The 23,912-nt window shown below is 41.2% G+C and overlaps 1 protein-coding gene and 1 long non-coding RNA gene across 7 annotated transcripts in view; both read left to right on the top strand.

The window, feature by feature from the left end:
- Positions 1-13,258, top strand: part of mib2 (MIB E3 ubiquitin protein ligase 2) — a 28,693-nt gene extending 15,435 nt beyond the window's left edge. For 4 of the 6 annotated variants that reach the window (XM_058084539.1, XM_058084540.1, XM_058084538.1 and 1 more), the window contains 16 exons: positions 268-374; positions 1,283-1,477; positions 1,572-1,714; positions 1,826-1,933; positions 2,038-2,142; positions 2,307-2,469; positions 2,935-3,068; positions 4,354-4,502; positions 5,167-5,323; positions 5,891-6,045; positions 7,409-7,535; positions 7,639-7,905; positions 9,104-9,282; positions 9,365-9,558; positions 10,978-11,043; positions 11,122-13,258. In XM_058084539.1, coding sequence (XP_057940522.1) covers positions 268-374; positions 1,283-1,477; positions 1,572-1,714; positions 1,826-1,933; positions 2,038-2,142; positions 2,307-2,469; positions 2,935-3,068; positions 4,354-4,502; positions 5,167-5,323; positions 5,891-6,045; positions 7,409-7,535; positions 7,639-7,905; positions 9,104-9,282; positions 9,365-9,558; positions 10,978-11,043; positions 11,122-11,363 — 2,491 coding nt within the window. In that variant the 3' untranslated portion in view covers positions 11,364-13,258. Of the gene's footprint in view, positions 1-267; positions 375-1,282; positions 1,478-1,571; positions 1,715-1,825; positions 1,934-2,037; positions 2,143-2,306; positions 2,470-2,934; positions 3,069-4,353; positions 4,503-5,166; positions 5,324-5,890; positions 6,046-7,408; positions 7,536-7,638; positions 7,906-9,103; positions 9,283-9,364; positions 9,559-10,977 lie in introns of all 6 variants that reach the window. The other 2 variants (XM_058084537.1, XM_058084543.1) reach the window with 2 other exon arrangements.
- Positions 13,259-14,497: 1,239 nt separating this feature from the next.
- Positions 14,498-19,841, top strand: LOC131137364 (uncharacterized). The gene is made up of 5 exons (XR_009131888.1): positions 14,498-14,760; positions 15,249-15,328; positions 15,507-15,572; positions 18,974-19,063; positions 19,505-19,841. It is a non-coding gene; the product is annotated as an uncharacterized LOC131137364 (long non-coding RNA).
- Positions 19,842-23,912: the final 4,071 nt, after the last annotated feature.

Genomic DNA, 23,912 nt, shown 5'->3' with positions numbered 1-23,912 from the left:
TTTTAGTTTTAAGGGACCTGAGAAGGGAGTGGACAGTTCATAATCTGTCAAATCTAATAGCTAAGGATGGCACTGCAAATGTAGTAGCTTAGTGCAATGTGCTCGTAAACAGGCCTTTATCATTTGTATTCCTATTTTACTGGATTGGCACTAAATGTTTAGGGAAATGGCTGCATGGCAATGGTTTTACCACCACTGTCAATTACTGTCAATCATATTATTATTAAAAGTTGTTTGCTTAGCTGTCTCTCCATGCTTTCATCACAGAGTAAGCTTGGCACCAAGGCAGAACCTTCCGCGCATCATCCTCAAAGGAATCTTCCAGGGGGTTAAGGTGGTTCGTGGACCTGACTGGGACTGGGGCAACCAAGACGGTGAGTGGTGTGTGTTTGTGTGTGATGGGTGGCAGTTTTCTCGGCTGCCCCCTCACTCCCACCAATGTTTTGCACTGGGGGTAACGCTGCCTCTTCAAAGCCTATCTTCATCCATAACCCATAATAACCTCGGCTCTCATGAACCTCATGGTAGTTGTCTGCATGTTTTCTAATTTTCTCATCTATGTCTTCTTTATTACGTCTTTGTGTCCATGCATGTCCACAGCTGTGTTTATTGTGGGACAAACCACAAAATATGCCCTTTCAGATACACAAAACAACCTTCTGTTGATGTTTGCTCATCAAAAATGATACCTATTGGGAACCGTATACATTCATGTTTCCTGCTGCTGTTATCGCTGAGAATAGCAACCCTCTTCTCATTTCTGGGCCAGAGTGAATGAGTCAAAATGTCCTTTTGGTGTCTTTGAGATCAACACCCTGGGGTTATGTTAAGTCACTCATCTGGTTAAAATGCTATATGTGCATACAGGATGCTGTGAGGATGCTCAGTAACCTCCAGCCCACCATGTGTAGCATTTCAGGTCACTGCTTTAATGTGGTGTGTTTGGGCACAGAGGCAGCCTGATGAAGAGGTTTTCCGAGAACCTAATATATGGAATTGGTACCATTCTGTGGCTAATCATGATCACCGTCTTGACAAATTGTCTTTTTGTCACTTTTCTCACCCACGTGTCTGGAATGTCATTTCCTCATGGCTTATACTCTCCGCCTTTTATTTTCACCAGCATGTTTACTTCCACTATCATGTATTCCAGTACTGACTTTTTCCTCCTTCCTTTCCAAATGCCTCATGTAACAGCATGACTTCTCCTCTTGAAAGAGGGTTGATCCTCTTTATTTGTTTACCAACACCCTGATTATCTCTTGCAAATGTGTGTGTGTAGGCGGGGAGGGTAAGGTTGGGAAGGTAGTGGATATTCGTGGCTGGGATACAGAGTCTGGTCGCAGTGTGGCTAGTGTGACCTGGACGAACGGCACCACCAATGTCTACCGAATGGGGCATAAAGGCAAAGTTGACCTCAAGTATGTGTCAGACGGCCAGGGAGGCTTCTACTACAAAGACCACTTGCCAAAGCTTGGTAAGACCATTCCTGTATGAAATATTAATTCCTATATGTTATCATTGGAGAATTAGAAATAACAGACTTGTGTTTTCCCTGGCCAACCATTTAGGAGAACATGCAGAGCTGCAGCGCCAGGAGAGTGCTGATGGCCACTCCTTCCAGCAGGGTGACAAGGTCAAATGTCTCTTGGAGGTGGACATTCTACGACAGATGCAGGATGGCCACGGGGGTTGGAATCCCAAAATGGCAGAGGTATTTTAGCATTGTAGTGTACAACTAATCCTGCGTTCTGTCTGATCACACCATGATGCCTTAATGCCATGCACCCAGGCCCAGGGCCTAACTGCCTATTTGTATTTGCAGTACATTTGCCGGATTGGGTCAGTTCATAGAATCACTGACCGGGGGGACGTCAGAGTCCAGTACAGCAATAACATCCGCTGGACTTTTCATCCTGGGGCCCTTACCAAGGTACTGAATTACAGTTTCAAACCTAGGAAGGGTTTTTGTGTTGAATCAAGGGGTTTCTCCAAAAATATATACATTTAATTTGATTGTTGTCTTTATTGTTTTAGGTGAACACGTTTGGAGTTGGCGAACTAGTGCGAGTGTTGGAGGACATAGATAGTGTCAAGCGGCTACAGGCCGGCCACGGCGAATGGACAGACAGCATGGCTCCTGTACGCGCTCCTGTTCATGCTACACCAGCATTCATTTTCACTCTAGTCAAATGACCTGGAATTACTTGATATTCCCTAAAAGACTGCGTGAGAACACCATCAACATGTGAGATCAATGAGAATGAAGCTGGACTCATCGGCATTACTTGATATGTTTCCACCAGGTGCTTGGCCAGGTTGGCAAGGTGCTGAAAGTCTATGCAGACGGTGACCTACGTGTGGCGTTCGGAGGCCAGACATGGACGTTCAACCCAGCATGCCTTTCTGCACAGCCTGTGGAGATGGACGCTAACCTCATGACGACCGAGAACCCCAACGAATCTGGAAGTAAGGCCTCTGCCAGGACCAAGGGGCTTAACGCGAGCATTCCAGCTTATCTTCTCCCTCTGCTTTGTTCATTCATCCTCTCACCTGTTCTGTCCTTACTGTGCATGTGCTCATTAATTCATTCGGGGCATTTCTTTCTGTCTCCTTTCAGTTTGTGTACTTTGGGTTTATTTATTGAAATGCTTGTCTCCATTGAATGAAATGATCTTGCAAGTTAACATGACACACGTGTTCTTTTTTTGTGCATTGTGCATGTTTTTGCCTCAATTGTGTCGTGTGTGTGTCAGCATGGTGGGGCATTTTGACTCATTCCCACACTTTGTCATTACAGATGCTAATAACCGCTCTTTCTTTGTGTGCTGCTGTTTAGGCCTCTGAGTGATACCATTTCCAAAGCATATTGTTAACGTGGCACTTTTAAACTAAATGAATCCCCCTCCCCCGCCCTCCTCTGTCACTGTGCAGGTACAGTCATTTCTGTGCTGGAGAAACTGCTGTCTCAGTCCACGGAGCAGGACAATCCCAGCCGGCTGGTCATTGAGGCAGCACACGGCAGTGCCAATAAAGTGCGGGAGTTGTTGCAGAAGTATCCTGACAAGGTGAGTGCAGCACTTTTCATTTTTTGCTGCAGTGCAAGAGATTTCAAGGAATGTTCTACACTTCAGTTAACTGTTGCTTTTCCATGTCGTAAATGTGATATGTAATGCAAGCATGGGTTATTTCCTTGGAGGGATGGCAGTGGTAATTATCAGCCCGATGTTGGCATTTGAAATCGGAACGATATTGGTGTTGGTTTTTCACTACAATGCAAGCAGATGTTGAGTGTCAGTCAGTATCAGGCGATTCTTGCCAACAAACTTCACCATTCCACCGTATGTCAAAGTCGCCGCCATGTTGGATGTGGCAAGGCTGCACTGTAAGTGGAATATCGGCAAAAAAAGCGATCTTGGACATCACTAGTGTTTTAGAAATGTGGAACACTGTGTCACATCTCACTCTGCCTACATCTTAAGGATAAAGGATATTTCAGGTCTCAATCCATGTGAAAACCATCTATGTCAAAGAGGAACTCCCCTTCGTACCACTCACACACACCTTAACCCATCGTCTGCAGCAGGTTACAATGCCTCAGACTCTCCACTCGTCAGATTGAAATGTAGAAGTATTTCACATGATACATGACAATTCAGTCTCACTATAAGATGTTCGTACTATATTACTATTATCAAATCTGGGCTATATGTGCAAAATCCTACTGCAGCATCCTGTGATGCTATAATTTGCGCTGAAGTATCAGTATCTTTGTGCTCGTCATTATGTGTTTTTTGCAGAAGCTCCACTCAAAGCAGACACCTAATCTTGTCCTGCTTTTAATAGTATAATTGTTTAGCCTAATAATTGATAAATGCATGCATTAATTTTGATTAATTTAATTGAAATTAATTTTCCAAACAAAGTTTTCAAAGTGTATGTAGTACAGTGAGCCACCCCTCAGAGAACATAATACAGTTGGGGCATCAAAAAACAGTTTTTCCTGCTCATCTCTCAATCTCAGTGTAGCTGCTTAAAATGTATTTTGCCTTTGACGTAGCTGAAGTTAGCATAGCAGTTTTTTACTTTTCTCAAGCTACAGGTGCCTCACACCACAAATACACAGTATGTATCAGCACTGGTGTGCTTCTTCAAATGAGTATGATGGGTTTACATTCTTCCTGCCAGCGATTATCACTCCACCTATTAGGATTACGTATCACGCACATGAGCAACGTGATTGCCATTCATACTCGGATTATTCCCAGCCGGCCTAAATTCAGTTCATTTGCGCTCATGTTCACTCGGCCTCTACTTGGAATGGATCTTCATCTGCGTTTATGTCCGTGGCAGGTGGATATCAAGAACCAGGGGAAGACTGCACTGCAGGTGGCTGCACATCAAGGTCACATGGAGGTGGTGAAGGCCCTGCTCCAGGCCAATGGCTCCATTGAAGTCAAGGACGAAGATGGAGACACGGCGTTGCACTACACAGCCTTTGGGTGAGGACACAGTTGTTGTTTATTGCCTGGAAAACAAACAGCACTCAATTCATGAGCTGAGATTGATCAAATAATCCACTCAGATGAGACAATATTAAATAAAGTGTAGTCGGCCATTTTCATCTATTTATTCCTCTTCTTCCTACTTCTTATTCCGCATCTTAACAATTCAAACAAATGTAACATCCAAATGTTGGGGTGGGGGGACAACTGCACAAGTAAATACACACATTTTATTTATTTTGTCATTCCCTACTGCTGCACAAATTGTGGCAAATTAGTAAAAGTTGGATAGCACAGCCGTTGGATCCAGACCCAGAGATGGTTGGTTCAATTCCTGATTTGAGCTAAAGCTACCAATTGACTCTTACTTTCATTCTATGTTAGAGCGTGTTTCCATAGCATTTCAGTCAAGCTTCAGCTTCCGAACGGCTCCTGTGTTCATTATAAATTTGGATTTTTGCATCTTTTCAGAGCATTTCAGTTTCACTACAGCTTCTCAGAATTCACACGCAATGTCTGCTGTTATTGCATATTCACGTTAAAAACAATTTTGTTTTGTCTGACAGGATACCTTATTTTTAATACAGTCTCTACTAGGTTCTCATTAGTAGTGTCATAAAGATTGTGTTGATTACTTTCCTGTATCTCTTCCATGATCCAGTAATCAGGCAGAGATTGCACTGTTGTTATTGAGCAAGGGAGCAAACGTTAATCTCTTGAACAACTCCATGTGCACGGCGCTCCACATCGCTGTCAACAAGGGCTTCACGGATGTCGTGCGGGTGCTCACCGAACATTCAGCCGATGTCAATCTCCAGGTAGGGGAGCTCTGTCGTGAATGTCACTAGCATGCTGGGTTTTTTTGGAAGAATTCTGGCAATTACGGACATTAATGCTGTTTGACAGTTACTCTTAAATCACTCATGACAGCAATTGAGTGTTTCTCGTGGGGCATTTTCATACTGTCTCACTGTCAAGCTGTGTCAGAATTGACTAAAGGCGTCTCCTTCTGCTTGAGCAGTGTTGCTACTCAACTAAAGACATGTAGATGGGGGGAGTGCAAGGGCCAAAGAATCAGAATCAGAGTAAGAATCTGGGTAAAGGTGTTTCTAGTGCTATGTTATCAGTACAGCTGTCCCAGTCCCAGAACATAATGGCACTGCCTGTTTGTCATACTCGATGAACCAGAAACTAGTCTAATCACTGACAAAGATATGGTCACACAAGCACAAATAGCATGTGCCACCAGACTTTTATTACAAATTCAAACATATTGGTACTGTCAGATGTCTGTGCTCTACTTGGTGACATGCATGGTTGCATTGCAAGGACAATACCCGCAACAATTTACCATTATCTAAACAAGTCCTTTCCCTCCATATCAGGATTCTTATGGAGACACACCGTTGCATGATGCCATTGCTAAAGATTTCCGCAATATCATTGAGATCTTGGTCATGGTGCCCAACATTGACTTCACTCAGCAGAACCACAGAGGATTCAACCTCTTGCACCATGCTGCGCTCAAAGGAAACAAACTGTGAGTAAAAATGTGGATATTATTATTAAACTACAATTTATAGTATTATAATACTGTGTGTATTTAGACCTGAATGACTTCTGTGACTTGATATTTTTCACAGTCCACCAAGCCTACTTAACCGTGATGAGGTTTGTGCTTCTGTGTGCTGCTTTTACGATCTCATTTGAACTTTCCTTCCAAATTATAGCAAAACCACAAAGTGGAAAATGGTCCCCGGTTCTTTTTAAAAGACCTGCCATGAAGACAAAAACAAGACCGAATTAGAAACCCCCGCATTCCCCATATACCGTATTCCCTTACTTAATGATGCCACTTCATTCAAGTTTTCCGGTTTGGACTTTGAAAGTGTGTCATATGTAAAATGATGGATAAAATCTGGTGAAACTATATGGAAGCATAGGCTCCTCTCCCACTGTCGTTAGATTGGCTTTTTCGGCTAATTCATCTGCTGCCATCCGTCTCGGTCTCCATTTGTTATAAGTAGCGAAAAATAGCTAATGAAGTGGTGCAAGTTATTTAACCACCTGTGGTTTTCTGTTTAAAACATCGCTTGGAATCTGATGCAGATATTTTGCAGGGCAAAAAGAGGTTACTGTGTAGTGTGTTCTCATTCAGCCACGGCTCGGACGCAACTTTAGCTCGCTTAATCCTGAAGGGAGCAATCCAGAATATCAGTACGAGTTAAGAAGAAGAAACGCAATCCAGTGTCATTGAAGGCAACAGAAAACTGTGACGCTGTTAGGGCATTGAGGGTCCTCCTGCTGCGCTCTGGAACAGGGGGCTTCCCCACAGAACAATGCAATGAAATAGTGAACAGCACATAGGCAAGGCAAACAAGCAAAATTTATGTAAACATGGCTACTCAAACTCAACACTGAAGCCCAATATTTTGCATTGTAGTAGCACAAAGGAGTCTTTTTATTTTCCATTGCTCTTGTAAGAAGAATTGTTTTGAGAACTGCAGTGTGTTTCTATTAATAGTTCAACTGCTGGTTTCTGTCCAGCTCATGTCATGTGCCTGGAACACGGGCTAATGTTAGCTTTTCATTTTAACAGCTTTATGATAAGTGTATGCTTCACTGTCTGAGGGAGCTTTAGAAATGGTCATATGTCAGTTTGGTCATTTAAAGCGAGTAACATCATCACTTTTGCTGAAGTCATTAGCACAGAGAAGGTGCAATATAGTATTTTTCACACATTTCAAAAGCAACCATTTGAGACACCTTTTCTCCAAAAAGTGGATAGAACATCTCACATATGATGTTCATTACAGGCTGTAGGGACACAATAATCATTAAAAACAACATTGTGCATGTAAGGGCGTGTCTTGGCATTATGTGACTCTTGTATGTCATGACAGGGCCACAGAGAAGATTCTAGGCCGAGCACGACAGCTGGTGGATGTTAAGAAGGAGGACGGCTTCTCTGCCCTGCATCTGGCCTCCCTTAATAATCACCATGACGTAGCCGAGATCCTCATTAAAGAGGTGAGCTCCATTCTTGTATACCTACAAAGTAAACATCATTAAAACATTGTATACTTTACCGTAAAGGTGAACTTTAATGAGGGTGGGCCTCATTTTCCTACAGGGCCGCTGCGACATCAACATCCGCAACAACCGCAACCAGACGGCGCTGCAGCTGGCTGTGACGCAGGGCCACACCAACTTGGTCCTGCTGCTGGTGGCCGAGGGTGCTGATGTAAACTTGGAGGACGAGGACGGCGACACCGCCATGCATGTGGCCCTGCTGCGACCACAGCTGGCCAACGTAATGCTGAGCCCCGCTGTGGGAAGCAGCAGTAGCAGCACAGAGGAGAGCAACGAGGGTTGTGCCTCCACATCACTTTACGGCAGGGTAAGTAGTGGGAGAGTGGAGGAAAGGGGCCATGTTGTGGACCTCTGTGGTAGGAGTAGTGGAATGAATTTTGCACTCAATCCAAGCCATGGAAAAACACAAGAATAGGTCTCCAATAATGGCTGCTGCTTGTTATTAGACGCTCATTTGGTCTATTGGTACTATATTCAAACATTATTTTTATCAGACCCCAGTCTGCCTCTGTCTAGCCTGCCCTTGTTTGTTGTCCATTGGCAGTATAGTGGTTCACATAGTAGATGTTCTTGCAGCTGGCACGGGATCTGCTGATCAATCCCTGATGTTGTCTGCCTACCCTGAACAGGATAAGCGGTATTGAAAAGGGGCGCACTCTTAATGACAGGCCTAAAGGAATGATAAATGAAGTCTGGTGGTATGACTCCAGATTTTTGGTGTCATTAAAAGGATGAAAACAAGACTCACATCGGGCTGACCGGTTGGTAAAGTACTGAATCCAGTGAAGTGGTGATAGTAAACAAAAGCCAGGCATGGAATGTTGAGGTGTGACATGAGCAATAAATGAGTTACCGAGATGAAAGCAGTCGGTTTGTCTAACTGCGTAAACACGGCAAGATAAGGGGAGTTTGTCGTTAACAAAGGTGCTAAAACCTTTCATATCCAACCTACAGTATATTACAAATAACGACTTCATAGCTTTAATAGTGGAACTACTCGTTTGATTGAGCTATTTTTGAGTAAAAACTGGAGCTTTGAATATTGTCTGTGCAGCATAAAAAAAATTACATTGTATCTCCTCAGGGGACGTCTTGATTCCAGAAATCACACTGGATGAATCCATGTGCTATTTTCTATCCTCAGAGGCACAGTGGTACTCTCTGTGGAGCTCAGTGTGATGTGACAATTTGACATTTTAAACAGAAGGGTGTTCTTCTCTGAGAATGTCATGTTGTTTACACAAGGGGTGTTACCGCTATTCATTGGAAGTGCTGTATTAAAAAAAAAATCTACCTTTAGAAGATGGATTGCAAACACCATAGCTCCACTCACCATCCTGAGCACCTGTCTTAAACCAGACATCCACTTTTTTTGTCAAAATATGACTTATTGGAGTGGTTCATCTGACTACTTCAACATGCAATAATGACACTAAAATGTGAGATTTAAAAAATTTACTTTCCCTCCTTTCCCACACTCTTGTCCCCTCATTGTTCCTTCACAGCTCAGTGCTTCAGGTCTTCTCGGGAATACCGAGCTGAGCGTCGGAGCGGCCATTTCTTGTTTCCTAGCGCAAGAAGGGGCTGACATCAGCTATGCCAACCACAAAGGCAAGAGCCCCCTGGACCTGGTGGCAGACAGCGCCATTTCGCAGCTCATCAAGAGCTTCTCGGAGAAGCACAGGTGCTTCTTCTGAAAACGACTCACAATCAGTGCTCTCACTTCTAAGTCATTGGTGTCATCATAGCTTGTTGTCATCTCCCAGATTGCAGCTCCTGCAGGCCATTACATGCGGCCAGGGCCCGAGCACAGCTAACCTGCGGCGCGTTCACACCACCCCCAATACCATGACCAATCTGGTTTTTCCTACTCCGCCGGGGCCCGGTGAATGCCTCATCTGTTCTGAGCTAGCGCTGCTCGTTCTCTTCTGCCCTTGCCAGCACAGTGTGGCATGTGAAGGTGAGTGGATGGTACTGTAGCCACACATACCGTATTTTCTGGACTATAAGTCGCTCCAGAGTACAAGTCACACAAGGCCAAAAATGCATCATTAGGTAGAAAAAAACATACATAAGTCGCACTGGAGTATAAATAGCATTTTTTGCGAGTAGTTTATTTTACAAACTACTTGACCCAAACAGACATTACGTCCTCTTGGAAGGCAAGTTCTAACAATAATAAAAGAATAGAGAACAGACTGAATAGGTGTAAGATATGCTAACACAATGGTTATTCAGCTACACAAAAAATAAACATGAACAGAAAAGGTGTCCAGTGTTTATGTAACATAAACAGTTTTTTCATCTATAAGTCGCTCTGGAGTATAAGTCGCAGGAACAGCCAACCTATAAAAAAAGTGCGACTTATAGTCCGGAAAATACGGTAATTCCTATGTGGAAAGGAATGAACATGCATAATCAATGCATCATTCCTCTCGGCAGTTAATGATAAGCCGCTGTTGCTTTAAAAACATGAATTAAACCAGGGGTCTCAAACTCAATTTACCTGGGGGCCACCGGAGCTAGGTTCTGGGTGAAGCCGGGCCGCATCAGGTTTTAAAAAAACCCAAAACAAAACGCATTTATTAAAAACTGGAAGAAAAATCTATAAAAAAAAACTATCTTCAATGCTTTTGCTTCTGCGATACCCTACACTTTTTCAGTACTTTGGCTCCGGTTTTCCACACCAAAATATCTGATAAAACATTCCACTGTTCTCAAATATCTTAATTTTTATTTTTGTATACACAAAATAAGATTAAAAAAAAAATAAACAAATTAAGAAGTAATAAATCAATCAGTAATAAATAAGTAAAATAATAATAAAACAGCAAATACGAAAAACGTAAGAAACCACATACATTTGGTAGAGAAATAATTTTTTTCAGATTCAAATGTACAGTATTAACAGTTATTTAACCTTTAACATGAACATTAATGAAACTTAATAATTTTACCCAATTAGCAAGTTAGCATCGTACTCAGTTCCGTCTGGGAGCAGCGTCGTAACTTTAACAACATGTTTGATGAGATGCTTTATCTTGACGTGTATTTTCCGTTTTATTCCAAATCATTTCCTGCATTTATTTGTACCCAGCGTCATAAGCCTTTAGCTTCATTGCTAATCCAAAGCAAAACAGGGCGGGGTAACAGGGTAGGGTAACAGTATGGGCGGGGCAAAATCATGTTAATTGTGTCCGGTATGCACACAGCTTTAAGCTGTCATTTCAACATTAAACTTTGGTATCAAGGTGGCGGCCTCAAACTAGCGTCTCGCAGGCTGCATTTGGCCCGTGGGCCGCAAGTTTGAGACCCCTGAATTACACATTAGTGTGCATGTGTACTTCATGTATCATTGACCTTCTTGTTGATTTTACAGAGTGTGCCCATCGAATGAAGAAATGCATTAAATGCCAAGTAACAATCACCAAGAAAATTCGACAAGGTATGACAAAACTTGTGCAGCCATCAAAATGTACAAATCCCGTCTCCTTAACGCTATGCCGGTGTCTCCGTCCTCCAGACCAGACCGAGGTGGACTGCAGCCCCGGCACGGAGAACTCTGAGCAGCACAACCTGCTGGAGCAGCTGCAGTCGCGCTACCGGCAGATGGAGGAGCGCATCACCTGCCCCATCTGCATCGACAACCACATCAAGCTGGTCTTCCAGTGCGGACACGCCTCCTGCATCGACTGCAGTGCCGCGCTCAAGACCTGCCCCATTTGCCGGCAGACCATCCGCGAACGGATCCAGTTGTTTGTCTGAGCATCCTGTAGGGGCAGGGTGGCATCCAAAGAGCAAGTCGGGATACATGGGGAGGGCTATGAAATGATGGAATGACCCACTGGTGATCCTGTTCATCACCCCTCAGCCTCCCATGAGCTTATTCTTTGAGTCTGTCCACCCCTTTCAACGAGACAATCTGTTGCTGCTTTTACATGGATGTCTGTTGCCCATCATCCTCTTTTCTGGCTGGCTGGGCCTCTTCTGTTTACACGGCTGCACAGAATGAGCCACCCACCGCCCACAGCCTGTCGTGTGAATTTTGTCTGTTCTCATTTGGATATTGTAATGATCAGTATTAATCTCTGCAGAGGGCGCTTTAAGTATATAGTCCCCGACCACTTGCTGCTCGTATGCGAGGGGGAAGTACACACTATACTGTATATGCATGAGAATATGCATATTGTAAAGCTGAGTGATTTGTCGTTTTTATTTCTTTGTGTTACAGGGTTTATTTATGCGTGAAAGGTGTATTACTGTCTTTTTTCAGTCGCTTAGAGGGAAGAAAAAAAGCATCTACTGAAATACAGCCTATTTTCCTCTTACTCAGGGTATCAAATCTCTTAAAAAGCACTTGTTTGTGATGATATCCATTAAAAAGGTTCCGAGTCGCCATCCCACACAGCCGCTGCGCATCTTGGGGAAGGGAGACCATTGGAAAACGTTGTTCTCATTGGTGAATTCATGAATGTTTCTGTGTTTGCAGATGAGCTTCTGCAACAAAGAGAGCCCAAAAATTGGGGGGGAAAAAAAAGCACCCGTCCACACTGTTTGTGTATTTACCGCTCATCCCCACAGGGAACACCTACTGTGTCTACTTAGCAACAAGTGTTTGTGTTTTGTTATTTATCCAACAAAAGTATTGTCATTTAGAAGGGCCTAAAGAGAAGTGGTTGGTGCGTTACGTTTGTCTACCTTCCTGCTGACCCTCTTTTGTTCTACTTTGGAGCTCTGGATTGTACTTCATCTTTCTTCTGTTTTCTTGAAGGGCTTCTGCATAAGAGTATAAAATTATCTTTATTTAATTTTTTGCTTTTAATATGTGTTTTGTTTGGCTTCATTGAATCCCATATTATTGGGAGATGCGGTTGTTTAAATGTGTACATTTTGAATGTCGGGCTAGGGCTGATGATGCTGTCTCACTTTTTTGGGGTTTTTTTTGAAGCGGAAGAAAAGTTGCGGGTGTTTACTTTCAACAAAGTACGTTTACGTCAGTGCCAAATTGCATGAGGAACGTGCATGGACGATGCACACATGGATTTATGTGGTAGAGCTGCAACATTGAGATTGGCTAAGTTGAAGATTAGGAGTTACGTAATTGCAAACTTTCACACGCTGGCAAACAGTGGCAGTCCTGTATTCTTTGGTTTAGGGGTTTTCAAAGTGTGGCACAGTCGGTCTTTCCTCTGACAATATCATTTGTTTGGGAGCCGACCGCATTTTCCAAGACTTCCTCAGTATGTCCTGAAGCTAGCAGGTTGGAAAGATATTTTCATCTTTATTTTTCTCAAGCTGTCTCGTGACTCCTGCCACTTTGAAAACCCCTGGTTTTAGAGCTTTCCAAGTACATTTATCTTATCAATCAAGATGAATTATTGAATTATTGTTGGGTTTTGCAGGTGAGGGCAGTAATGTGGAGATGTGAAAAGAAATGGTGGACATATTATTTGTGTCTGTGTGTGTTTTGTTTATGAATTCTCCCAGTGAAGGAGATGGGGATGTATAAAAGTACTATTCAAGCAGCAATGTTATATTCTGTGTTTGTACAGTTCTGCTGTTGGCCTTACTGTCTCTTCCTCTGTTGTATGTTTGCTCACTTTTATTCTGTACAAAAATATTTTGCAATAAACATGGAACACTTTTCTAAGGACATAGCATCAAGGCATGGATTTGTCAGTTTTGGTCTGTATTGTATGTGCAAATGCTTATGTTCATGGCCCGAAGATGATCCACTCAGGTACTGGAGTCACCATAAACGGCCTTCTGCTAAATGCAATAATACCCTAATATTAGATTTGTATTATTTATTCTTTCACCAAGCTGAACCTGTTTCAATGTTTGCTTGCAACTCGTTTAGACAGGCTGTTGTCGGTACAACATCACTGTGCCGCCTGACACCTCTTAGGCCTTAATTGGCTTAAGGCTCGACGGATTTGACATATGACTCAGCATTTTTAGCAGTGAAGTCTCCAGGGGGCCAGGGCGGTTGACCAATCACAAAGCTGCACTGTGTTGTCCTTCGTACAGTATACTGCATAATGCGTAGTGCAAAATGGAAAGTTTTTGGTTATGTGCATATAGACAGAATAATGAAAAACGAAGTATTGATCCATCATTAAAACATATATACAAAACACAAGCAGCATAAAAAAGTGGACATTTTTTTTCATTGTGGAGTTTACAGGTAGGTTTATCCATCCATTTTCTGTTTCTTATCCTTTTTAGGGTCGCGGGAGTATGCTGGAGCCTATCCCAGCTGACTTTGGAAAGGCGGGGTACACCCTGGACTGGCAGGTAAGTTTAGCTTAACGTTATTCACTCTGTCATTACCTCATTACTTAGTAAAGCCTGCCATCTAGCAATGAGGATAGATAGTGCAGCGTCGTTCTGCATTTTTAATATGATTTTATACATTTTAGATTTTAGAAATATATAAATATATTGTGCCGCTCAAGGGTTTTGAGGCAGAGACAGGCTTTATACTTGAGGGAAGAAAAACAAAGGCTCACTCTTAACAGCATCACGGCCTGTCCGAAATCACCGTGGGTGATCGCTCGGTGTCGGTCAGTCATGGTGTGACAAAGAGAAAAACATCACACAGCGACCCAACAGATGAATAAAAACAGGCAAGACAGTCTTACCGGTTGTGTAGAACACTAACTAACAACTATGTGACTTTAAACCAGCGACTGAAGAGCTATTTACATGGATGGTGCCGCAAAGCACGCTGGGAACCAGGAAGTGCTCCCAGCGACACCACAATATATATGGCTGTACTGCATTAGTGCTTTCCTCAACAGGTTTTTAAAAAACAATGTTTTACATTTCCTACAGGGGGCGCGATTGCCTTGTCAATCTCTGAGACTCTTCTACCATCAAAATGCAGCGATGTTTCGTATTACCATATTCGACACTTTTTGACAACTTTGTGATATCAATTTACTCAAATAAAATGTTTTCCTGACTACAATAGGTACCACACAAAAGCTTTACATATTGATTTTTGTTGTTGTATTTTTTTAAAGTACGGACTGTAAATGATAAGATGAGCAACAGCTGTGAATGTAATTAATATACGTATGTTTAATGTCATTCATAAATGCTTTGATTAGTAGTCTAAAGTGATGCAGCCACCAGTGATCTTAACAGAATTACAAGGGTAAGAGTCTTTTTTTTTTTAAATTATTTTAACAAAGCACACAGCCTCCAGAAAACAGTGCTAGCATTGGAATTGATTTCTATCAATCAATCTGCTTCTTGTTGACATGCTAAGCTTTAGCATTAGCTGATTCTTCCAGCCTTACTTTGCAAAATATCTTTGAAAAAGCATGTTCATCTCATGTTTTGCCCAGTAAAAGTAACATGACCTGCTGCTTTTAGTTTAATAGTTTACATTAATTTATCTTCCTCTTTCTTATCGCTCAGGACTACTACAAAGAGTCATTATTACGTCAAACAGACGTCAGGCTGAGCTATAGATGATGTCTAAATGTAGTTAACAGAAGCATGTTTTCCTGCTTGTTTTGTATGAACCTTTCCCAGAAATGAAGTTTAGTGTCGACTCTGGTGTTTAATACCCCCCCCAGCAAAAGAAGATGATGAAGCTTTGTGTACACTATCACTAAACATGTGTTTTTACAACAACAGGCGATGCTGTGGCAGCACGGTGGAGCATGTGGTTAGCACATCTGCCTCACAGCCAGGAATCCGGACTCTGTGCACGGAAGGTAGGTGGAGACTCAAGATCAGCGAGAATAATTGTGTCACACTTGTGGTTGTATAAAGTTATGGTGTCTAACAAATGTTTCTGGAACATTCTATTATTGGTGACATACTGACAATAGAAACCATCTAATCTAAAATCTAATGGTCTTGTTTTCCTCCCTGTTGTCTCCATCCTCCTAGGCAGCAGGTTGCTATGATGGGATTCCCACTGATGCAATATCAGCCAACCTTGACTCAACTCTCTGGGTGGGTACCACATCTAAGCATGCACTTCTTTCTTGTTGCCCGTCTGTGTGCTTTAGTGAACCAGGGTCTTATTTTGACTCCCTGAAGGCAAACCCCACCCTTACTTAACTCTCCAAAACCGCAAAATTACACCCAGCACACCATCCTGCTCTCATTGTAGTCAGCCTGCTGCTGTTGCTCGGGATTTGTTAAGAAGGTGATCATTAGGGTTCTTATAGGAGAATACAGCCCATATGGACAGGGACTGTGTGGAGCAGATGGGTCAACTATATGAGACATCCAGCTAATTAGAGCTTGATGACATCCTGATAACGAAGGGTTGTTATTAGCAAGAATCAAGTGAAGTCTTAGCAGTATTCATTTGGTTCTCAACATTTTGCCCTTAAATACTATACTGAACCTTGGAAAACGCATCATTTTCACACCTGGTATGGTATGTTATGGTATGGTTTATTTGTTTATCATTGTATTTACACAATTCAACATGTCCCAAAAGAAGGTACTTGTTTAATATTGCCCATTCATAGCTGCAAAGACAGCTTTAACAAAAATAGCTCACACAAGCTTGTCAATAATGGTAATGGTTTTATTTCATTTGAACATGCATCAGATTCCAATTGAGTGCATCACATAATCAGTTCACAGTTCCACATGTCCAAAAGGAGTAGGAAGAAGCAAAGCTTATTAAATCCTACCCCTCCATCTGGTACTTTTACAATCAGTAACGGATTCAGTATCTGATCAGTAACTGAGTGAATATTTGTTCACTTCCTGCTTTCCTAATATAGTTCATTCATTCATTTTATACCGCTTTTTCCTCACGAGGGTCGTGGGGGGTGCTGGAGCCTATCCCAGCTGTCTTGGGGCGAGAGGCGGGGTACACCCTGGACTGGTTGCCAGCCAATCACAGGGCAATAGTTTAAGTTTTTTTTATTATTTTTATTTTATTTTCTAATTATATTACTTCTGTATAATATTTCTCATTATCCTTATTTTTGTTTTTCTCTGGATGATGTCACAGGCATCCCTAATTCCTGTCAATTTCATGGCCCTATGTTAAAAAAAAAAAAATGGATCACTTTCCAAAAAAACAGGCCCTTTGGTCACTCTAAATTTCTAAATAAGCAAGTGGGAGTTAAACAATTATGCCAGACAAAAGTAACAAACATTAAGGATAAAAACCAAAACGGCAGCAATTAGTGGCCAAATATGGTTTTTATTTGCAACTCACACTAGAGTAGCACCATTTAGCAGCTAGCAGCTTCTGAAAGTAATGTGCAGTAGAAGGTGCCAACACAACTCCTATGTTGTATCACACTCTTGTCACATGATCCAAGAATATATGGGAAGCAATTAGTCATGATTAATCACAGCATCTTGTTTGATTTGAACCACAGAGCAGAGGACAATGCCAGTGACACCAGAGAGCCTGTTTGTCTCCTGCAGATGATATTTGCATAGTAAAATACAAGTGCGGTCTTTAGGACAAAGGAGTTTGGCCCTTCAACAGACATCCCCCGCCCCGCCTCTTTGGATGCTGCTTTAAAAAAAACAAAAAAAACACGTATTATCAAATATTATTGAGACTTCAGAATTACACTCAAATAGAGTTAATAATACAGGATTCAGAAAGACCTTTTGTGTTCGAAGCATGTACACAAAGCCCCCAACGAGGTACTTTCATTTGCCTCCCATGCAAATAGCAACTGAAGATGCCGTACTTGAAGTGTGTGTATGTCTGTCTGCGGTCAACGTGAATGGAGCGAGGCCTCGTGCAGTCGACAGCTGTCTCTTCTGGAGACAAAAAGCCTTCAAACCGGTGACCTCCTTTCATGCGTTCATTCGACACGTCGCTTCCTTTCCTCACTATCAGTCCATTCAGCTCCCGGCCTGAGGCTGCTGCAAGTAGTAGTTGTACTTGTTTTGTTTTTTTAAAATACTTTACAGCAGGGGTCTCAAACTCGCGGCCCGTGGGCCAAATGCGGCCTGCGAGACGCTAGTTTGAGGCCGCCACCTTGATACCAAAGTTTAATGTTGAAATGACAGCTTAAAGCTGTGTGCATACCGGACACAGTTAACATGATTTTGCCCCGCCCATACTGTTACCCTACCCTGTTACCCCGCCCTGTTTTGCTTTGGATTAGCAATGAAGCTAAAGGCTTATGACGCTGGGTACAAATAAATGCAGGAAATGATTTGGAATAAAACGGAAAATACACGTCAAGATAAAGCATCTCATCAAACATGTTGTTAAAGTTACGACGCTGCTCCCAGACGGAACTGAGTACGATGCTAACTTGCTAATTGGGTAAAATTATTAAGTTTCATTAATGTTCATGTTAAAGGTTAAATAACTGTTAATACTGTACATTTGAATCTGAAAAAAAATAATGTCTCTACCAACTGTATGTGGTTTCTTACGTTTTTCTTATTTGCTGTTTTATTATTATTTTACTTATTTATTACTGATTGATTGATTTATTGTCTTTATTCTGAATTTGTTTATTTTTTTTATCTTAATTTGTGTATAGATAAATAAAAATTAAGATATTTGAGAACAGTGGAATGTTTTATCAGATATTTTGGTGTGGAAAACCGGAACCAAAGTACTGAAAAAGTGTAGGGTATAGCAGAAGCAAAAGCATTGAAGATAGTTTTTTTTTAATTGATTTTTTTCCCAGTTTTTAATAAATGCGTTTTGGGTTTTTTTGAAAACCTGACGTATGTTAAGGTCCAAATCATCAAAATACTGCAACTATTACATGTTAATGCATGATCATAGCATGTACTTCAAACCATGCAACGTTGTTTTTACAGGGCTTCATAGTCCAAATCCTATGAACCAGTTTTCTCATGTTTATGAGGCACAGAAAAGGGAAAGAAATATGTGTTCATGTTTCACATAAGGATTATGAATGATGGGCAAAATTCCCAAAAATGTGCACTTCCCCTTTTAAACACATCCTCTCCTCACTATACCTCCTTCACACCTAATGACCTCTGTTGAGGAAATAAAGTCCATACAGTAGATGAAGGCTATAAATAGTAAAGTCATAGTAAAAATGGGGAGTGTTGGTTGTATGATAACCCAGCCGGTCTGTTCTCTCAGTGTCCGACTGCCTCCCATTCACTGAGGGTAATTAGAAAGATCCAAGACCTGTTCGTCTTTGTGTGAGTGTGTGTGTGCTGAGTGTGTGTTTAACATGTGTGTAAGGAGGCTGAGGCCCAACTGTACCAGGCAAAGGTTTCCACCAGTCTTCTTGCATAACTCTGTGAGTGATAACACTGGTGCATTCCTCTCAACACACATCACAGTTGCCAACATCTTTGCCTTGTTTTTTTTTTATACCCCTGTAGCTTACATTTCAATAGTGTCTCACTGCTCTCTGTATACGCTGCAGGGACTACGTTGATATTATGCACATTGAAAGACGGCTTAACCGGATGCTTTTCTGTGTTCTGAGGAGAGATGTGGTTCATTTCAACAAGAGGTAGGTCAGCTGGGTTTAAAGCTGAGTTGGTTGCATTTTTATGGAGCATCTATGGAAACAAGCATGATGGTTTAGGTTGTAGTAGCAATGCAAATCATCGTGTTACTCAGCCTATGTATTATACTTAAATCCATGACTTGGCTTACCAGGAAAAAAGAGATCATGCGAGTTCATTTGCTGAGCTTGAGCTGTTTTAACTGCAGCCTTCCTGCATGGCTAACTTCCAGGATGTTGATTCAGAGCCTCTTTAACGGCACTTCCTCAATGATCAAAGATTAGCCTCGGTAAACACACCACTATTTGCAATGCACTGCCCATAAACCATCATGGTCGGTCCCGGCTGGCGTGTACATTTGCACTCCCATGTTACCTGCTCCTTCAGCGCTTCCTTTTGCATCAGCCAAGTAACAGCTGGTCTCCATGGCTCCTGCTGTCCCATAGGCCCAGGTGTGGTTGTGTTGCATCTCAATGCATTCACTCTATTGGCTGGCCAGAGTGAACTTATGAGACAGCCGTCTGGAGACTGCAATGTTTACAAAAGTCGGACAAGTCCAGGAAGGTGTGCTTGGTTGTAAAGGTGGTTCAGAGAAGCTTGGAGAAGTTCCTTGTGTGTTAATGTGTAGCTTTCTCACAAGAGGCACCTTTGTAAAGCGGACAGTGTTTCGGGTTGTGGACTTTGATTTCTGCCTGATTCAAGCAAAAGAATAAAAACTGCTGATCATTGACTAGTATACTAACCCGTATGATTCTCTCTGGACCAGAGATTTTTTTTTTAAAGTGTGACACAGTGAGCCTACTCTCATTAAATATATTACAGTTGTAGCCTACATTACTTGCCTTGCCAAAGTAATTTTGGAGCATATTTTCCAATTCTGTGTCCACTCCAGCATTTGCTTACTTTCATAACCAATGTTATATAACCAACTTAGCTGACTGGAAGCAATACGTACAGTTAGGAGAATACACATCTGCAAGTTCATATATTACGTGCGGAGTTCCCCAGTGGTCAATACTGGGGCCAAAACTGTTCAACTTGTACATCAATGATATCTCCAAAATTACGAAAGACTGAAAGCTGGTATTATTTGCGGATGATTTTTCTTGAATAAAATCCTACAGAATCTTCCCTTAGAGACCCCGACAGGATGAAAGGTACAGAGAATGGCTGTATCAATCACTCCAATAAGGCTGAGTGTAATTTTAATTTAAGGTTATCATTTCCTTGAGAAACGGGTGGGAGCATGTTAAACATCTCCTTATCTCCATGCCCACCTTGCAGCATAGCTCAGACGTATATTTTCACCCTGATCATCATCATCATCATGGCTGCAGATGGGGGATTTATGTTGACTATAAATTTCACTTAATTGCAGTTTTCTTATATAGAACAACAGTGAATTATTGCCATGAGACAGTAAAGGGAAGTATTGCTTGTCTGGAGAAAGAAGTGATATACTGTACACAGTCTTACTGTAGTCTGTACAGTAAATCTAGAAAGATTGTGTGAGTGCCAGTGGCGTCATTAGACCTATTTAAAATTTTCATAAGCCCCCCTAAATTGATATTTTCTTAATTATTTTATTTTTTTAAAAATTATATTTATTTATATTTTTTTAATACATTTTTTATTTGTATAGATTTTTTTTTACAAAAAAATCTCTGACAAATTTTATATAATAGGCAAAAGCAGGCTAATACTAGCCTACTACTACTAGTAGTAGTAGTAATAATCACAGGAAGAAGAATGATGATGATAATAATAATAATAGGGTAATTAATAATATAATAATGATTATTCTATAATTGATGACTGTCCACTGGACAGAATGGTTGCAGAGCTTGAGCAGCGGTTTTGCCGTGTAGATTGTGTGTACTTGTGTCAATTTAATGGTGACCTAAAACAATTGAGTATCTCTACTAAATCTGTCCAAAAGTGGGAAAGTTGCATCCCAGTTCATGTCTATTTGTTTTTTGGATTTTTTTTTCTTTTATGTCTACTACATTCATATCCTGTGCATCTCCAGTGGGCTAAGTCCCCCCTGTTCTCAGAACCTAGTGACGCCCCTGGTGAGTGATTGTATCGGCTCTCCACTTTGACCATGTAATTGATGTACCACCTAGAATAGTGCTATTGGTGTTTTCAATGACGCGTTTAGTAAAAAGGGCTTTTTCTTGCAGAGCATTGCATTATTGAATGTTGGGAAAATTTGTAATATGCTCCAATTTTCTTTGAAAATAATATGACAAACTGTTTGTACTTGATAGCAAATCCGAGAGTTAAAGAGAGTGTTTAATCAGTGAGTCTTAATGTCACTTTCTGGTACTTCGAATTCAAAAAGCTCCATACTTTATCTTAGCTCTTAGCACTGCTGAACTGGCGATGCTTCACCTTGGTAACTGGTCCCAGTGGTACACTTCCTGGCTGTGTCTTCATCTGAAAAAAACGCACCCCCAATTCCAGAGAGCATTCAACCACAAACACATCCTGTATCATTAGTGGGACCTGCTGTTACCCTGCAGCCCTGCCTGTTTTACAGTATGGAATTTATGGTAACCTGTATTAATAGTAAATATTAAACTTGACTATAAATGACAGATGCATGATATGAATGTGAATCTTTTTGCAGATGCGTCGTTCACATTTTTTTAAAGTTTAAAACTAGGGATGTCCAATATTGGCTTTTTTGCCGATAAATGATATGCCGATATTGTCCAACTCTCAATTTCCGATTCCGATATCAACCAATACAGATAAAATTGTTGTAAAGCAGTGTTTGGTAATGATTTTATTTAATTTGAACATGCATCAGATTGCAATTGAGTGCATCCCATAATCAGTTCACAGTTCCACATGTCCAAAAGGAGTAGGAAGAAGCAAAGCTTATTAAATCCTACCCCTCCATCTGGTACTTTTACAATCAGTAACTGTTACATTTGTTCACTTCCTGCTTTCCATAATACAGTTTAAGGTTGTTTTTTTTTTTTTTTTTTAAATAATGTACCTCGTACCGAAGTACAAGGTGATATGACCATCCAATGACATAATGGGTACCATAGTAAGTGTCAATATAGTGATATATATAGCACATCATGACTGGTTCAAGACTCTTCATCCTTGTATTTAGCAAACATTAACTGCTTGTATTGTTTCTTGAATTGGCTCATCGTTGTGCATTGTTTGAGGTCCTTACTCAATCCATTCCATAGTTTGATTCCACATACTGAAATGCTATGGCTTTTTAACATAGTCCTAGCATATAAGTGTTTCAAATGTAGTTCTTCCCTGAGATCATATTTCTCCTCTCTTGTAGAGAAGTATTGGATGACATTTTTAGGTAATTGGTTATTTTTTATTTAGCCTTATGCATTATTTTAGCTGTTTGAAGATGAACTATATCAGCAAGTTGAAGTATTTGTGATTTTAGAAATAAGGAGTTAGTATGTTCTCTGTAGGCGGCATTATGAATTATCCTTACTGACCTTTTTTGCAGTACATTTAGTGAGTGAAGATTGCTTTTAGAGTTATTACCTCATAGTGTTTCTCAATTATTTTCTGTGCATACTGCAACGTATTGAGAGGGGTGTAATATTTTAGCACACTTATGTCAGCCATACATCCTTTTTAGCAAAAATGAGGATGTCACGCTTACATTAAAAACATGACAAAGGCTGTCATGGTGTACAAGAAAGGAACATTACATTATTAGTGACATGCTGACAAACAGAAACCATCAGGAACATGAATAAACCTCATGTTAGGAACTTAAGAACATCATTGCCATTGGTGGTTAAAACTACTTCCAATTTTATGATTGGATGAATCCACGATGACTAAGTCATTGTTATGCGTACCTTCTTGTGCTTCAGTAAACACATTACGCTGTGAGCTAATTACATGCACCCAAAGGGAAGCCTTTTGGAGGAGCCAGCCTGGCAGGCAGGTGTGTTTGGAGATGGTACACCATCACAGCGCTTAACAATGCCTTCAGACTGAACACATACACACAAACCTTTTTAAAAGCCTTACAACACTAAAAGTATTAGGTATAATGCATTATAATAACAATAACATGTATAAACAGGCAAAATTGTCATGCTGTTTATATTTTGGCACAATGAATGATGACCTTTGGACACCATTTACACATATTTCCCTAACAAACAGCAGCAGTCTCGCCTGTGAATGAGTGAAACTTGAGACGGGCCGGCAGCTCTTTCAAGAGTGTGGGTTGCTGACGGTTTGTCTGAGTGACTGTAATAAGTAATGCGTTGTCTTTGTTCCCGTTTTAATGCTGAATTCTGAATCCATGTTGAATTTAACCCTGTAAAACAATTAAAGTTGACCTATTATACCTTTTCTGTTGTTAGAATGTAGTATTCTTGTGTTAAAGGATAATGATTTCAGACAATGAGGTTCGGGGTGGCTCAAAACGCTCGGTTTCAAAAGACATAGTAAAACTGCCCCTTTGTGATGTCACAAAGGATCAGACTTCCTTACATGGGCATGGCTGCAAGCCAGATTAGCTCTCTGCCTCCCCCAAGCGCTACTCCTCGGTCTACTTGCAAGCAATTGCTTGTACGGGAAAGCCACATTTGTTTGCAATTCCTAAAGACGTGTGCTAACTGTGTTTATTTTGTGTAAGTCATGGAGCAAAAGCGCTTGTCTGTGTAGCATTATAGAGTGTGCATTCAGGGAGCAGATTTGCTAATAGCCATTTCCCACCAAAATCAGTGGCTCTACCACTAGTAGTCCCGCAATAAATGTGTAATGACCACATTACATGTTACTGATGCTGTAAACAATGCTAAAATGCTAATGCTACTTAGCATTTGAGAGATGTCTTGAGTA

The sequence above is a fragment of the Doryrhamphus excisus genome, chromosome 10 (assembly GCF_030265055.1).
Source record: "Doryrhamphus excisus isolate RoL2022-K1 chromosome 10, RoL_Dexc_1.0, whole genome shotgun sequence".
NCBI classification, from domain to species: domain Eukaryota; kingdom Metazoa; phylum Chordata; class Actinopteri; order Syngnathiformes; family Syngnathidae; genus Doryrhamphus; species Doryrhamphus excisus.
Note: the sequence above shows the minus strand (reverse complement) of the source record. Positions and strands in the feature narration are given on the sequence as shown.